At 39.9% G+C, this 16321-nt stretch overlaps 1 protein-coding gene across 3 annotated transcripts in view; it reads left to right on the top strand.

Annotated features, from left to right (window-relative positions):
* The window catches only part of TBC1D8 (TBC1 domain family member 8), an 81889-nt gene that overhangs the window by 49024 nt on the left and 16544 nt on the right, over positions 1 to 16321 (top strand). For 2 of the 3 annotated variants that reach the window (XM_084844440.1, XM_084844438.1), the window contains exons 2-7: positions 2518 to 2628; positions 7553 to 7671; positions 9204 to 9432; positions 11039 to 11279; positions 14246 to 14453; positions 15665 to 15859. In XM_084844440.1, the coding sequence (XP_084700566.1) occupies positions 11098 to 11279; positions 14246 to 14453; positions 15665 to 15859 (585 nt within the window). In that variant the 5' untranslated portion in view covers positions 2518 to 2628; positions 7553 to 7671; positions 9204 to 9432; positions 11039 to 11097. Of the gene's footprint in view, positions 1 to 2517; positions 2674 to 7552; positions 7672 to 9203; positions 9433 to 11038; positions 11280 to 14245; positions 14454 to 15664; positions 15860 to 16321 lie in introns of all 3 variants that reach the window. The other variant, XM_084844441.1, reaches the window with a different exon arrangement.

The following is a 16321-nucleotide window of genomic DNA, read 5'->3' as shown; positions in this document are numbered from 1 at the left end:
TTGGGTATATCTTCCCCTTTCTCCCTTGCTTTTCGCTTCCCTTCTTTCGTGAGCTACTTGTAAAGCCTCATCAGACAGCCACTTTGCTTTCTTGCATTTCTTTTTCTTGGGGATGGATTTCGTTGCTGCCTCCTGAACAATGTTACGGACCTCCGTCCATAGTTCCTCAGGCACTCTGTCTATCAGGTCTAATCCCTGAAATCTATTCCTCACCTCCTCTGTATATTCATCAGGGATTTGATTTAGGTCATACCTGAACGGTTTAGTGGTTTTCCCTACGTTCTTCAATTTAAGCCGAAATTTTGCAAGAAGCAGCTCATGATCTGAGCCACAGTCAGCTCCAGGTCTTGTTTTTACTGACTGTATGGAGCTTCTCCATCTTTGGCTGCAAAGGACATAATCAATCTGATTTCGATATTGACCATCTGGTGATGTCCATGTGTAGAGTCGCCTCTTGTGCTGTAGGAAAAGAGTGTTTGCTATGATCAGCGTGTTCTCTTGGCAAAACTCTATTAGCCTTTGTCCTGCTTCATTTTGTACACTAAGGCCATGCTTGCCTGTTATCCTGGTTATTTCTTGACTTCCTACTTTGGCATTCCAATCCCCTATGATGAAGAGGACATCTTTTTTTGGTGTTAGTTCTAGAAGGTGTTGTAGGTCTTCATAGAACCGATCAACCTCAGCTTCTTTGGCCTCAGTGGTTGGGGCATAGACTTGAATTACTGTGATGTTGAATGGTTTGCCTTGGATTCGTACTGAGATCATTCTGTCATTTTTAAGATTGTACCCCAGTACTGCTTTTCCCACCCTTTTGTTGACTATGAGTGCTACTCCATTTCTTCTAAGGGATTCTTGCCCACAGTAGTAGATATGATGGTCACCTGAATTAAATTTGCCCATGCCTGTCCATTTTAGTTCGCTGATTCCCAAGATGTCGATGTTCAATCTTGCCATCTCATGTTTGACCACCTCCAGCTTACCTTGATTCATTGATCTGACATTCCAGGTTCCTAAACAATATTGTTCTTTACAGCATCGGATTTTCTTTTCACCACCAGACACATCCACAGCTGAGTGTCCTTTCGGCTTTGGCCCAGCCACTTCACTCTTTCTGGCACTAGTTGGAAATACCCTCTGCTCTTCCCCAGTAGCATATTGGACACCTTCCGACCTGAGGGGCTCATCTTCCAGCGTCATATCTTTTAGCCTGGTGATACGTTCCATGGGGTTTTCTTGGCAAGAATACTGGAGTGGGTTGCCATTTCCTTCTCCAGTGGACCACATTTTGTCAGAATTCTCTGCCATGACCTGTCCGTCTTGGGTGGCCCTGCACGGCATAGCTTATGGCTTCACTGAGTTACGCAAGCCCCTTCACCACAACAAGGCAGTGATCCATGAAGGGGGTTCTCACTACTGGGTTGTATATAAATATTGAAAATAAATACTTAAACCTGCTTCTAATTATAATAAAGATGTGTTAATAAAAACAAATAGTATCCATACTTTTAGGGCACAATCCTATGCATATTTAGACAGAGAAAAGGCCTACAACTCCCAGCATGCCCCAGCCAGCAATCCTGGCTGGGATTTGTAGTTGTAGGCCTTTTGCTGGGAGTTGTAGGCCTTTTCTCTGTCTAAACCTGCATAGGATTGCGCCCTTAGCTAAGTTTAAGTGTCTGTGCGTACTTAAGTGAGCTGGATTTTCCTTTCCCACCCCATGCTATTACAGGTGTTTTCATGTGACTTAGCATTTTTGTTTCATCTGCATCTCTGGCTGCAATCTTCCAGACATTTACTTGAAAGTAATTTTCATTTAGATTAAAGGTCTGTCTGTTGGCGGTTGAATAGCTTATTACTGACCCAGAAGCACAAGAAGTAGTCCCTGGAAAAGGGAGGCACTGTGTCACATGAGGGTTTGTGCAACACACCTCTGTTTCACCCATCCTGACATGATAAGGTATTTTGGCCTGCTCTGTGGGCTATTGGGGATTGGCACAACTCCTGTGTGACTTGTAAAGATCAAATGTGCTGAACTACCATATCTCAGTCCCAAATAAATACCTGCTGTGCACATGCTGCAATGAAAGTAAGTCCTGAGCGCATCAAGAGTTACAGTTTTGGCCTTGACAGTAGTTTAATGAGCAATAAGGATATATTAAGATGATCCATCTCAAGAGCCATTCATTATGGGGCTATATCTTCAACAAAATCAATTTTTTTAAAAAGAAGGGCTAAATGTTCTGACTTCGGAACACTGTGGATTTCAGACTTTTAACCAACTTTGATAAGGTGTTGATTTAGATGTAACATTGCAGACTGACTAAAGTCATATAAATGTAAGACATATCTGGTCTTTCTGGTACACTTTATTTTATGACCTTGTTTCTGTCCATATTTCTCTTGTGCGAGTCAGGTTTGGAAGACTATAATGTAACTTTTGTTTGATTAACTTGTTATATTGAGAGTAAATAATGAGGTTTCAAAACACATTTTTCTTCCTGTTGTATATTTGTTCAGGTCGTCTAGTAGGTGCTCTGGATGCTGTGCTTGACTCAAATGCACGTGTTGCTCCATTTCGAATTTTACTTCAAGTGCCAGGATCGCCTGTTTACTCTGCCATAGCATGTGGTGAGTTACTGAATGGATCAGAAGTTTACTGGGCCATAGCCACTGGTGAGTTGCGTACCACACGAAAATTCAAGTCTGAGCATGCTGTGGTCTGCATGTCAAAGAAGCTGAAGGTAACCCCAATGAATAACGCTGTTGGTGTGGATGAAGGCTTATTTAACAACCCAAATATAACTTGTAACACTTCCAGGTTTGGGTAATATAAAGGCTTGTTGACACAACTTTAAAACTGCCCAAGGCATTCAATCATGAGAAAAGCTACCATGTCTTTCCCTGCTGGAGCATACACATCTCACCTGTATCCTGGGAATTTTTGTAACAGTTATGAAAGCCTATAGCCTTTTCGCTGATGTGGTAGCTTTGTATGTGCAGGAGAGTATTTTATGAGAGGGAGCATTTAAACATTCAGCCCCCACACCCCGCCCTGCAATCTGAAGCAATGCTGTCCAGCATCAGATGCATCACATGGGGCTTCTGAAGTAGCTCTAAAGCTGTAGCGTATCATGTTTGTATATTTTCTGAATGGACGTTATTGTTCCATGATAGATTATCTCTGCCTTGAAAGTATCCTGGAAATCTCTGCGTCCACAAGCCCTTGTTGTATCTTGTAGACACATCAGATTGAAGTAGAAAGGGCTGTAAGGGTGGATGCGTTTTGGCAGAACTGCACAGCGGCTCTCACACAGAGCCTGTTCTTAGGATTCCTTTGGCAAAATCTTAAGAGCAGGATTCCTTTGTCCAAAATGTTCTTAGTTTTCAGAATTGCAATTTTCAGTTCAAGACATAAAGCTTGGATCCTGAGTTACCTTCTTCAAATGGAAGGACTCCTTCCATTCACAAAAGGGCTTGTGATCCAGCAGAGCTGGGAGGAAGGTTGGAAGTGTTTTTCAATTCCTCCCTCCCCTTGAGCTCATCCTCCACTTTTCCAGTGGGCCTGTCAATCCTGTGGAGCATTCTTGTGGGATGCAAGGGGCTGTAGTGGGGAGGGGAAATGCTGAAAGGCTCCTCCCCTGCTTCTTTTTCTAGAGGCATCCCACTAGCAGAACTCTGCTCACAGGACACTCCCTCTGGTGGAAAGAAACTCAGAAACCAAGCCCCTGATATTTGTAATGATGTTAAAATGGAGAAAATGGGTTTCTTATACTTTGGATTTCCTTTTCTAAAAATCCCTCGAGTCCCTTGATTAGCAGAGTGCAGTTCTGTTATGTCTAATGTAATGGTTACTTCTCTGCTTTATGCAGGGAATTCTATTATGTTTTCTTTGGCTTTGAGAGAACAGCTTGTATCATATTTGGTTCTATTATGATTGAATTTCTTTTTTGAATAAGCATTTGAAAACCACATTAATAATATTTTGGTTTCCTTGTCTCTTCTACAAGGGAGTATGTCCTCTTTCCTCAGTGTGTGTTCCCTCTGGGTGTAGTGCTTCCATGTTGCATTCCATCACCCTCCCCAAATCAGTGTTCTGTCTTGTCCAATCCTTTCTTCTCTGCGAGGCTTAAAAACGAGAGAGGTTTTTTCATTAGGGAAGGGTATAATACAATAAGTTATTTTATCTACGTAGTGGGATGGTATTTGTAGGATCAATGTTGTATTGATCAGCAGTGTGCCGCCAAAGCATTTTTGTAGCTACATAAAGAGAGGTTTATAAAATAGTGTGGAGAAAAAACATACATTATTTAAATTTGCTTGCCATGGCATGCTGCCACTAGCAGCATTGAAACAGTTTTTTAGGCTTTATGACAGCAGTCAGGAAAACAACAGGTGGACACTTTTTCTCAACTAGAGGGATTGATTTTTGCATATTGTTTCTTTAACCTTGTAGAAAGCGAAGGGCAAAAGTACTGAGATTTTCTTGCACTCACTACAAGAAACAAATGTATACTGGCAGTGTAGTTTCCAGAGTACATACTCAAGACTCCTAGGACCTCTTCCTGTACTCAGTTCTTTTTTGTGCTTGATTTAGATATGTAACTGCATTAGAAGTGACAGATGAACATGTGTAGAAACCACTGTATTTTCCTTTAAAATAAAAGTGATAAGCCAGAAATGATCCATGCCTCTGCTTGCATGTATTTTTAATGGATGCGTGGTGACTTCTATGTGTGTGAGCTTTCTGTATCTGACATGCTGCATATGTATTTTGCATTCTGGTATCTTTGCTAGAGTATAAAAGGTGTTATAAGAGGCAACATGAAGACAGGCTTGTAAATAATCATCCCTGGACCAATGCAGTGATGCTGAGCACTGCTATATATTTTCTTCTTTTATCCTGTCTTAGTTCTTGTCTTCATGATAGTGACAATCTACCTCTGTGACTGCAAGTCCACTCTGTGTAACGCTGATGTTGTTGTGCCACTATATTTCTACTATTTACTTTACTGTTTAATGGAGATTTTGTGGAAGACTAAAATGTCAGTATTCAACTACCACTTTGCTTGTGGCTTGTAATCCTAGATACCATGCCTCATGTAGAAAGCTGCATGTTCTAAACCCTAAGGAGCTTTCTTGTCCATTAAGATAGGAGAGAAAAACAAATGATTAGTTTAGTTGGTTGATTTTTTAAAAAAATCCTTGCGGAAGTGAGTTGAAAGGAAAGTAGAACAAGGAGAAAATACGTTTGGTCAAAGAGAAGTGGTTGAAAATTCAGCTCATAAGGAAAGTGAGAAGGAAACTGAGTGTTGCAAAGGGATCCTGCAGATGTTGTTTATAGAAATTTATAAACCAGCCTACCATTCTTCAGGGAGACAAGACTCTGCTTCATATATTTAAATTTATTTGAATTGAAATTAATACTTTGTAATATCCACTTAAAGCAGTGTACAGTGCTAAAGCAAGCAATAAACAGAATTTTAAAACTGTTATTAATACTAAATTTATAAACAACGGAAGCATCCATTTTTTCATTGCTGTTGAACAGTTGCCCCATTTTATATTGAGCTTAAGGGTGATCAAGAATAAGCCCTTTTTACCCATTCTTATTCTGCCTCTCATACCCACCCCACATTTGTTCTCTCCCTCACTAAGGGACCATAGCATAATTAATACAGGAATAAATATTTCAGTAGGAAACCGTGGTTGTTCTCTGTTTCCCCTCCTTTCTAGAGAGCAACAGTTGTTTATAAAGCTGGTGAGTGTGAGATACAGCTGTTCTTTCTCTGTGTGTGTATGTGTGTGTGCTGCTAAAACTTAAAATCAGTTCTACTGTTTTGTAATTGAGTCCAACTGTGGTAGATGAAACTCCACAGTGCCTAGAAATAATATGCAGCCTTCCATCTTATTTTTTAAAAGCTGGCAAAGGCCATTTCAATACGTGCATGTGCTTGAGCAGGAGTTACCTTGATTAATAGTGTTTATCAAGAACCATCGCAAAGCCTTCCCGTTCAGGAAGTTAACTCTTGGAAAGTTTCCCTGGCAATTGGCTTTCTCTGTGGGAAACCTAGCAGAGGAAAGTGGAAAACTATTTAGCTATGTTTATCATCTGTATTGTGTGATCAATGGGTCATATTTCTTGAATGGTTACGATACTCAGTTTTGATTATGTTTATCCTATCCAGTCCCTTGCCATCTTCTGCTGTTCTCCTTTTCCTCTGTCGTTTGGGGAAAAGGATTGGAAAGGGTGGCTTGACTGATGCTGCCTCCTTTTCCAGTTATTCAGCTGACTTAATGATTATTTTTCTCTCCCAGTAATCCTACTCTTGCATTTATTCTCTCTCTTACTGGTATTTATGAAGGGCGGCTGCTCTCTTGCCCTTCATTGAAGCAGTGTAGGGATTATTCATTTGACATGGGACAAGTTGATTATTTCCAAAGTTAGGAATTTGGCATTGTTTTAAATCAACAATCTCACCTTGGATTTATTTACCCACATGTACTAACCCAAACTCCACTTGCATACCACTAGTTGGGGTGCTACATATTCAGTTACCCTGAAGTGAAAAGAGAGAAGGGAGGGCCCAAGTTTAACCTGAGGTTCGTTTCCTTGCTTTTTCCTATTTCAGTATCAGATTTATGACATGATAGAGACCTTTATGTGAGGGCTGTCACATATATGGCAGAATGAGGTGCTAGTACAACGGAGTATACCATTGCAAATTATAGGTGGGGGAATCACATTTTTAATGCCCCCCTATATAAAACCTCCTTGCAAGTAGAAGGCAAGCACAACAGGGAATCAATGACCTGAGCTGTATCCTTTCTCCCTGATTTGCTAGTTTGTTTGTTTTTTAACTTGCGGGGAGCTTTGGGGTGTTTTTTTTTTTACATGGAGAGTATTCATAATGGTATTAACCCCTTCCCCTTTGTAGTATGAATTGATGGACCTCATCCTGCCATAAGTATAGATCAGGTTTCAGTAAATCAGAGTCTGAAGTCAACTAAGGAGATGTCACCTCAGGGATCTGTGTAGTGGTTTGCCCTGACTGTTGTCTGACCTGAAGCCAAAATGGTGCTGTCATGGGGTGTTAATGTAGAAAATAACACCATCTACTTTAGTTTCAAATTGTTGGAGCAGGGAAGACATGCCCTCAATAAGTGTAAATGGTGGTGTGAGAGGATCAGGTGGATCAGTACTTTACTGTTGCTGCATAAGTAATATTACAGTAACAAAAAAGCACAATAACAGAGGCTATCTTCAACAATGAAATAATAGGTTCTGTTGTCCTATAATTACTTTTTTTTTACTTATATAGCAGTATATATATACAGAAAGCTTTTAAAATAGACTTGAAACTAGAAATACTAAAACAGACAAAAGTAATGGATTGTTTGGGGCTGAAGTGTGTTACTGCAATTATTTAATTTGATTTTAATTCACTTGTCCCATATCTATTTTATATTTGTTATGCTTCTCCTTTTGAATTTGAATAATTTCCCCCACAATGGTATCCTGTTCAGTTCTCTCCCTCTTTCATTCTTGTGCTAGGTGCCACAACTGAGGAGATAAATCATCACTGGGAGTGGCTAGAACAAAACCTACTCCACACCTTGCCTGTGTTTGATAATAAAGAAGATATTGTTTGCTTTGTCAGAGGTAAAATAAAGGTAGGGGTGTGTCCTGTTTTCATCCTTTTAAAATAAATATAATTTATTTATGGTGAAGCAGAGTTTTCTGTTCTCTTTGGATATCTTTAGAAATAGAAATGTACTAGCTAGGGTGATATATGGCTGGACTTTAAGGTTAAGGAACAATGGCTGCGTAGGTGAACTTTCCCCACAGATATCTCACTTTGGCCTTCCTGCCCTGCTTCATCTCCTCCAATTTTCTTTCCTACAGTATGTGCCATGAAATATGAGATCTCCAATACTCTTTAATATCTGTATCATGATCTACCTTCCCTTAATGTGTTTATGCATTGTATCAGGCTATTCAATTAATTTCTCCTCTTGTTCATTCTCCTGTGCAGAGCTTTCTGTACATGTGCACTTAGGCACATCATTACTGGGATTGTTATTGGGTACCTAATAGCTAGAAAACACTTAGCTGAAAACCAGCTTTCCTAGTCTGGTGATCTCCAGATGTGTTGGACTGCAACTCCCATAACTTGTAGACAGCATGGCCAAGCAGCTGGGAATTATGGCAGTTGTAGTCCAACACATCTGGACCAGGCTGGGGAAGGTGGCTGAAAACCCATCTTAAAGGCTAGACCGCAGAGCATGCAGCAAATCATTCTTAGGAAGCCTTCATTACTTGTGTGTGGAAGTATAAAGAGGCAGATATCTGTCATCTCCAACTCAGCATTTCAGTACCTGATCTTTTCAGCTCGGATGCTATGGCTGCCCTGAAATTGATTTTGGTCAGTAACAAAGAAGTACACCTCATTGTATTTTCTTTCTCTCAAGGGATTGTTGCTAGTTTTTACTACATTTCTTTTCATAAACAGATACAGGTAATTTAAGGATTTTTTCTCTTGGTCACACTGAACTTCTGGTCTCATATGTGCCCAGAAGTCTAGTGCAGCCATAGAATGGAGGTGCCACTATGGACACCTGGGAAGATCCACCTTTAGGATTCAGTCCCTGCAAGCATCCTGGAACTGGCTTGGTTAGGCTGGCCTTAGTCAGATGAGAGTCTGTCTTTTCCTCCCCACCTGACCTCTTGCTTGTGAGGACAACCTGTTTTTCAGAGATGGCAGTGGAGGCAACTAGGTTAGTATTGGCTGGGGAGTGTTCTCTTAAAAAGCCAGAAGGACAGATGAGAAGTGGCTGGGTCAGCCTGGGTTTTGCCTGGAGAGAAACTGTCTCTGTCTCACCTGAACAGCCTGGCTGAACCAAGCGGCCATGTCAGTGGTGGCAGCAGTCAGCAACTGTGGTGAAGAGCTGTGGGCAGCATAGTGTAGGGATAACCTTCTCCTTCCATCCTTGCCCTGCAGCCTTTCAAGTCAGCCGCTGCCACTACCTTCCTTTAATTGGGGTGATAGTGGACATGAGAGTGGTTGAGATGAAGGGCTGTTAATATCTATCTAACAACTATCTTTGTTAGATAACAGTTGTAAATCATTTGGTTGCTTATAGGTATTAAGGTGCATGTGGATGCTTAGGTTCTCCTATAATGCATTAATATGTCACTCAATTAGGCATTAATAGCAGAAGAGACCAGCAGTAAGCTTGCAGAGCAGGAGGAGGATCCTGAGAAGTTCAGAGAAGCACTAGTAAAATTTGAGACAAGATTTAACTTCCCTGAAGCAGAGAAACTGATTACGTATTACTCATGTTGCTGCTGGAAGGGCAAAGTTCCTCGGCAGGGATGGCTTTACTTGAGCATCAATCACCTCTGTTTCTATTCCTTCTTTCTGGGCAAGGAACGTAAGTATGAACATGAAATAATGTATTTCACTTGTCTCTACACTTAATTTTCAAACTGCTGAATAGCTGTCTCTAAATAAAGCAAAAATGAAAGAGACATGTCTTTCTTCCTCAATATCGAAGATGACAACCTTCATGTTTAGTAGGCACATTATAATTGGCCATTTATTTGGCTTTATACATTGCTCTAATAGAGGTGTTGGTGAACTTCTGCAAGCTTGGGCTTGGAGGAGAACTTTGGGGGCTTATGAAAGTCCATTTTAAAGGAGGAGAGGCAATTTTTCAGTTTGAATTAAAATCTGAGTCAAAGAAGAATTGCTGGCTAATGTCCTGCCAACAATAATGGTCATGAAAACGCCCTCCCTGCCAGGTCTTCACTCCACAAAACACATTTCCCTCATATATTTGGTTAGCAGTCCTGTGGCAGTGGAAGCAGCATGGAATGAGGGGCGGAGGCAGGTCTGTCCTTTCCTCCACCCTCTTTGTTGGCCTGGCCCTGGTGGTGGCACTTGGAACCTGGAGCCTTTCCAGAGGCTGCTGCCATTGCAGATAGCGATGGGAGGGTGGGGAAGGACAGACTTCCTTTCTTCCCAGTCACTGCTGCTCCTGCTGCTGGACCAGTAAGTAAAGTGAAGGGGTGGTAGGAGACTGGCAGGGAGAGTGTTTGAGTGATGAGTAGGGCTGGCGGTGAAGGGCAGGCTCATTTTCCAAGCCTCTAATTGGCTCAGAAAATTATGAGTTCTTTCCTTTTACATTCTTAAAAAATGAAAGAACTTAATGCCATTTCCACCCATTTCTGACCTAAAACTACTTTTTATTAAGCCCATTTAACTATATCGCCTGAGTTTTTAAATTTACAAAACAGTACTGCACATACTTTAAAAATTCTGGTTGTGGATGTAGCTAAATTTATATGATAGTCATTGACTCTAGTTTTAGGACAACTTTTCAACAAATTCATTATCCCAGTTCTCAGACTGAAGGATATTACTTGGTATCATAGCTCAAGTCTTGTGACTATAGGAAATCATGCGATTTGCATTGCTGTTTCACTTTCCTCATTAAATCTGCTGGAAGAAAAACCAACACATCAGTGTGTGTTCATAGAAGTACTGTTGGTCTTTGTGAATATTTTAGTTCTTTATTGAAGTCCCATCATAATTTGCTCTCTTGTCATTCATCAGAACAGCTATTTGTAGCCATTTCAGTTCTAGGCCTATCCTTAATTTGAGTTCCCCAGAAATACAATGGATTTTTCTGCATTGCAGCATCATTCCACGAGAACTAAGAGCATTTGCCATGATAGTTAGCTTTTTATGTTCATTGCAGAATGTTCATTCAGAGACTGCATGTTCAATTGCTGTATGGCTTGCTTGAAGTAGTATTCTAGAATACAGCACTACATGCATTTTTGCTTTCTTTGCAGCCACAGTTGTATAATCTTATATATGCTTGGTTGCAAAAAAGTCCCAGTGAATTCAGGACTTACTTTTAAGTAATCATCCAGAAGATTTGGGGGCGGGGGGGCGGGGGTGAGACAGAGACAGAGAAATTCTAAATTCTGACATTTACTTGAGTAGATCTTTTTGTCTTTCTGTAATGACAGTAAAACTTGTCATTCCCTGGGTTGATGTCCAGAAGTTGGAAAGAACCTCCAATATCTTTATGACTGACATTATCCGCATCACCACTCAAAGTAAAGAACGTGATTTCTCCATGTTCCTTAATATTGATGAGGCATTCAGGATAATGGAACAGTTGGCAGATGTAACTCTCCGCAGGCTACTGGATAATGAGATCTTTGAACTGGATCCAGGTCTACAAGATCCTACTCAGATCACAAAGAGGTAAATAGCCAAATTGTTTTTGTTGTTGTTAATTGAACAGGACAACATTAAGTGGTAGTTTTCTTAGTACTACCTTAGTTTCATTAGTTTGTTGACATCTAAATAAAGAACAAATGTATCTGGGAAAGGGTAGGGCACAAAAGATAAAAATAATGTTTGAATACATTCTGTTAGTTTGTACTAACAAATGATTGAAAATGAGTCTTTAGGATTTTTCTTTAATGGATTAAGGCAGGGATCTTAATTTGCAAAAGACTATACTGAGTTATGTCTTGTTGTACAGCTTCAGGCTTTATATTCTTTTTGAAGCAAAGCATTGTTTTCCTTTTTGTCATTTAATATCATGCCTTTTTGGTGAACTTCCTGTATTTAGAACAAATATGCTATCTAATTGCGTGTTTGTCTTTTGTTTGTCATTAATGATTCTTCTTTGTGGTCTTGGTGGATCGCACATATGGGTTCTGTGCAAGCACAGAGTTTTGTTCTGAACATTCTCGAACTGAGAGAGCTTTTGTGGGAACCGCTCCCACTCTTAGCTAGAAGTGTTGTATCCTACAAAGTAGATGGCTGCTATTTCTATTTTATTGATGGGCAAGTGAGTGTGACTTTGCAAAGTCTACTTAGTAAACCTATTGCCATGGTATTTGAACTCAGGCCACCCAAACCCAAATCTTTTTTTCTACAAAGTGCTGATTAGTTGTTGGAATAATGGATTATAACTAATTATTTGACTCATTAATGTTTGAAAAGTCCTTACTACTTTGATTACCATAGTTAACTTAAGCTTAATTCTCACTAAATTAGTAAATCAGTGTCCTGACTGTATTACTTCAGATGAGAGGTTGGGGCTTATATGACTGAATGCTTCTCCAGTCCATGCAGATATGCCCACAGCGTAAAGAACTATGTTAAGGAGAAGGGTTCTAGCGTCCTTTATGCCTGCCATGTAGTTTTCTTTGATGTGAGCAGTGGATGCAGTATAGACACAGGGTTTGCTTTCAAATGGAGGGCCCCTAGCACTTCCAATCTATAGGCATTGTGCACACATTCTGTCTTTTCCTCCTTAGCAGATTTTTTTCTGGTAAAGAACAGCCTGGAAGAAGCAGTGGGAAAACGTGGAGATCTGCAAATAGCAGATGAGGTCTGGATCCCCTGTAAAATTATGTGTTTGAGGCAGGGCAATTGTAGGATAAAAGCCTGAACTGGAAACACCCACTGAATTAGGAGCCATTGTTAAAAGCCATACATATGTATTAGATATATGCATTTTATATGCACATGTACATTATTTTAATATGAAGAGACAGCATAGCAAGTACAATCTGTTGCCTTTCCATGTGTATGCATTTTAAAAACTATGTTTGTGTGTATGTGGAGTATGTGTGTATGTAACTCACCTTCTCTTCAAATATGTACGTATTTTGGCAAAGAGGCTTCTGCAAAACAAACTAGAGATGTTATCACTAATTCACCTCAGTTTTGCTCAGAATGGAAAAATATTTTTGTGCTGAGCCAACTGAAAGGTTAGTCATAATAGCAGATCATTACATGCCTTGTCAGAGTTTTTTTTCTGTTAGGAAACTTGGATCATTAATACATTCTGGTCTTCCTTTGAATGTTGCTTTCCATTGTTCGTCTTTTAACAAAATAGAGAAGTTGCGTCTTGAGAAACCTTGCTTAAGAAGACTATCCAGTCTGTCTTGTATTTTTAAACAGTTGTAAAACCTTCCTTTTTACTAAGCAAAATAATGCACCGAACAATCATTTTATTAGGCTAATTGTCAGAGATGAAAAAGGCATCCTAAATTCTTAAACAACTCAAAGGGCCAGTTTGTTGATTTTTGTTGTCAAATAAAGCACAGATGTCAGAAGGCACGCCTTAGATTTTTTTAGCCCATATTTTGCATTCTTCCAGTAGAACAGAAGGGGAAGCATTTCTTCCTTAAAGTGAACAGTGTTTGAAGATAACCCAAACCCATGTGCCATGAAGAGAGTAGTATAGCGTAACTGGTGTATTAATAGGGGCCCATACCTATTACATTGCTTCTAAGGGGTGAGAGTATGTGTGCTGCTTAATCACACAGTTCAGAAGCAAAGTGTTTCAAACTTTTGCAACTAGACGTAGATTGTGGAACTTGTTTGGACGACTGCAGCTGTAGTAAATATGCCAGCTGGAAGCTTCCAAAGACATGCAAAATAGCATTAGCCTGTTAATGCTGAAGCTTAGTGCCAAAGTTAACTGTGTAAGTACAGATCATATCAGCCAAATAGCTACTTGATCTTCTTTTGTAAAGGGACAAAGAAAGAGTTTGTATACAAATCCTCACTTCCCTTCAAGTATGCAAATTAAAATCAACTTTGATCCATGACAAAAATGTCCAACTGAGAGTTTCTCTTCCCTCCTTTCTGCTCTTCCTCTGCCAAATATCATTACAGAGGTAGTTTCAGCTCAAAAGCCTTCCAACACTAAGAAACGGGTATAATACATCTGTTATACATAAAAGCAATTTTTGTTGTGCAAGAACCTGTCAGCCATTTTATCAAAAGTGATAGGTAAAGAGTGACTAATACACTGTTTATATTTAGAAGTGGTTATCTTGTCGGCTCTAAATATATATAAAGATTAGGGGTTGCATCTAGACTTAGTCATACTTAGAGTAGACCCACTGACAGCTATGAGGTTTAAGTTGACTAACTTAAATCCCATTAATTTCAATGGGTCAACTTTAAGTATGGCTAAATTTGGAAGCATGCCTCATTGACGTGTTTATTGAGTTCCTTTGGTTTGTTATGTTTTGTAATTCATGTTCACTGTGATACTATGAATTTGTACCAAAAAAACCTTTCTTTTTTTTTTTAAATTGGAGCCATCCTTTAATACTGCAATTTTATTTTTAAATATAAGCAGTTCAAATTGGTGTACGTTTGAGCCTTGAAATAAATATTGTTCTCCCCTTCTCTAAAAGGGATCTTGAATCCAGAGCACGAAATGAATACTTCAGAGCCTTCTTCAGGCTACCCAAGAAAGAGAAGCTGCATGAAGTTGAGGATTGTTCCCTGTGGACTCCCTTTAGCCGTTGTCATACAGTTGGAAAGATGTTTGCCTCCGATAGCTATATCTGTTTTGCCAGCAAAGAAGACGGCTGCTGCAATGTTCTTATTCCACTTGTAGAGGTTAGTCTCTTTCTCCTTCACTGTTATCTTTTGGGGCAGTATCCAACGGTGATCAGCCCCCTGCCACCTTTCAAAATTAGCGTTTCCACTCATTTCTGAGCTTGCTCTTGGAAGTGCTAAATTGCCATTTTGCAAGCGGTGGGGGCCACTTGCACAACGGAATTGGCGGGGCTGGCTGCACACAGAACAAAAGCGGTGGTAGGCCCCATGTGCAGACAGACAGGATTGGGTACTGCCTTGAGTTTGAAGGTCCACACTTCTTAGGACAAATCACTTAGCTGATTAAAATATTGCCCATGCGAGTGGGATGGAATGGGGACTCTTTTATGTAGAAGAGAATTGTATCTGTTTATCCCAAGATGTCTAACAGCTTATTCTACATATGCTTCAGGTAATTTTCAGTGGGTATATGGTACTTAACTGTCAACCCAGGGTTTGCACATTAAAAAATAATTCACTTCTCTCAGTTGAGCAATAATAATAATGAATATGCAGCTCTACAAAATAGGCTGGCTATGTACTTTACCACAAGTTTATGTGAATATGCTGTAGATATTCTTCGTTCATACTAGTTACCCTTTTACATGCTTTACCTAGTGTGCCATACTCACAGTGGAGTTCTCCTGCCCTTTCAAATGCAAGTTTATGGGTGAAGTGGGATTTCCAAAACATGGTTGTGAGGATGGAATTAAGGGGTGACAGTTCTTCTGGACTGCTTACTACAGAAGGCAAGGGTGCAATCTTCTTCTTATGGGCTGGAATCCAAAGAGCTACATTAGGCACTCCCACAGATTTAGGCCAGTGAGATTTTTGACTTTTAAGTGGCAGACCGCCTATGCCATCAAACTACTTTTGCATCAAACTACTTTTCAAACTCTTCTGGGTTTCAGGAAAGGGTTGCCATGCAGCATAAGGAACTGCTGTTTGAAGATCACATGTCTGAACTTTTCCTGCACCCATGGGACTAGCTAGGTGGTTCTTTGAATCCAGACTATGGGGTTTTGACATAATAAAGGCTCTCATCTGAAAAGAAATACAGATGCTTAGGTGCTATAACCCCTACACTTCCTGATCCATTAACAAACAGTACAAATGTATTTTTTCTGTTTTCTATTTTTATGTATGTTTCTATTTTTATGCTATACATTAGTATCAACACATTTCTCTGAATGTTGTGGATAAATACAGTGTGTATGTTTGTTTTTAAACAGGTGGCTAGTATCGAGAAGATGGAGGACACTAGCCTTCTCCCCAATCCCATCATTATTAGCATAAAAAGCAAGACGGCCTTTCAGTTCATTGAGCTGAAGGACAGGGATAACCTGGTGGAAAATCTGCTTCTGAGACTGAAACAAGTGAAGGCCAAAAACCCAGCTCTCCGTAATAGTTTGAAAAGCAAAGATATGGTATTAAATTTTTGACCTGTTTCAGTTGCAGATGGAATATATTTTGCTAATACCTAGAAGAAAGGCTTACTGGTGATATCAATGTATTGCTTTAAAGCTTCATTGCTTTAAGACGGGGGTGGGGAAGTTATAGCCCTCCAGGTGTTGTTGGACTGCAGTTCCCATCACTTCAAGCCAGCATAGCCAATGGTGAGGGATGATCGGAGTTGCAGTTCAACAACATCTGGAGAGCCACACATTCCCATCTTTGCTTTAAGATGAAGTATATATATTATACTTTTGAGCATGGTGACGTTCCAGATGTAATATTCAAAAGGCAGCAGAGATTTCAAATTCAGCTCCAGCTTCCCATTGTTTATCTACTTACAGCTAGAGGAAAGAGTGTGATATCCAACGAAGATGTAACAAAGAAAGGTTGACAGTTCTTTATGTCTGCTAGTATTGTGCATGTGTTTATCCACT

This window comes from Heloderma suspectum, chromosome 3, assembly GCF_057233095.1.
Source record: "Heloderma suspectum isolate Gila_16-S chromosome 3, 16-S_ref, whole genome shotgun sequence".
Taxonomy (NCBI): domain Eukaryota; kingdom Metazoa; phylum Chordata; class Lepidosauria; order Squamata; family Helodermatidae; genus Heloderma; species Heloderma suspectum.
The sequence above is the reverse complement of the archived record's forward strand: the minus strand, read 5'-3'. Positions and strand labels throughout refer to the sequence as shown.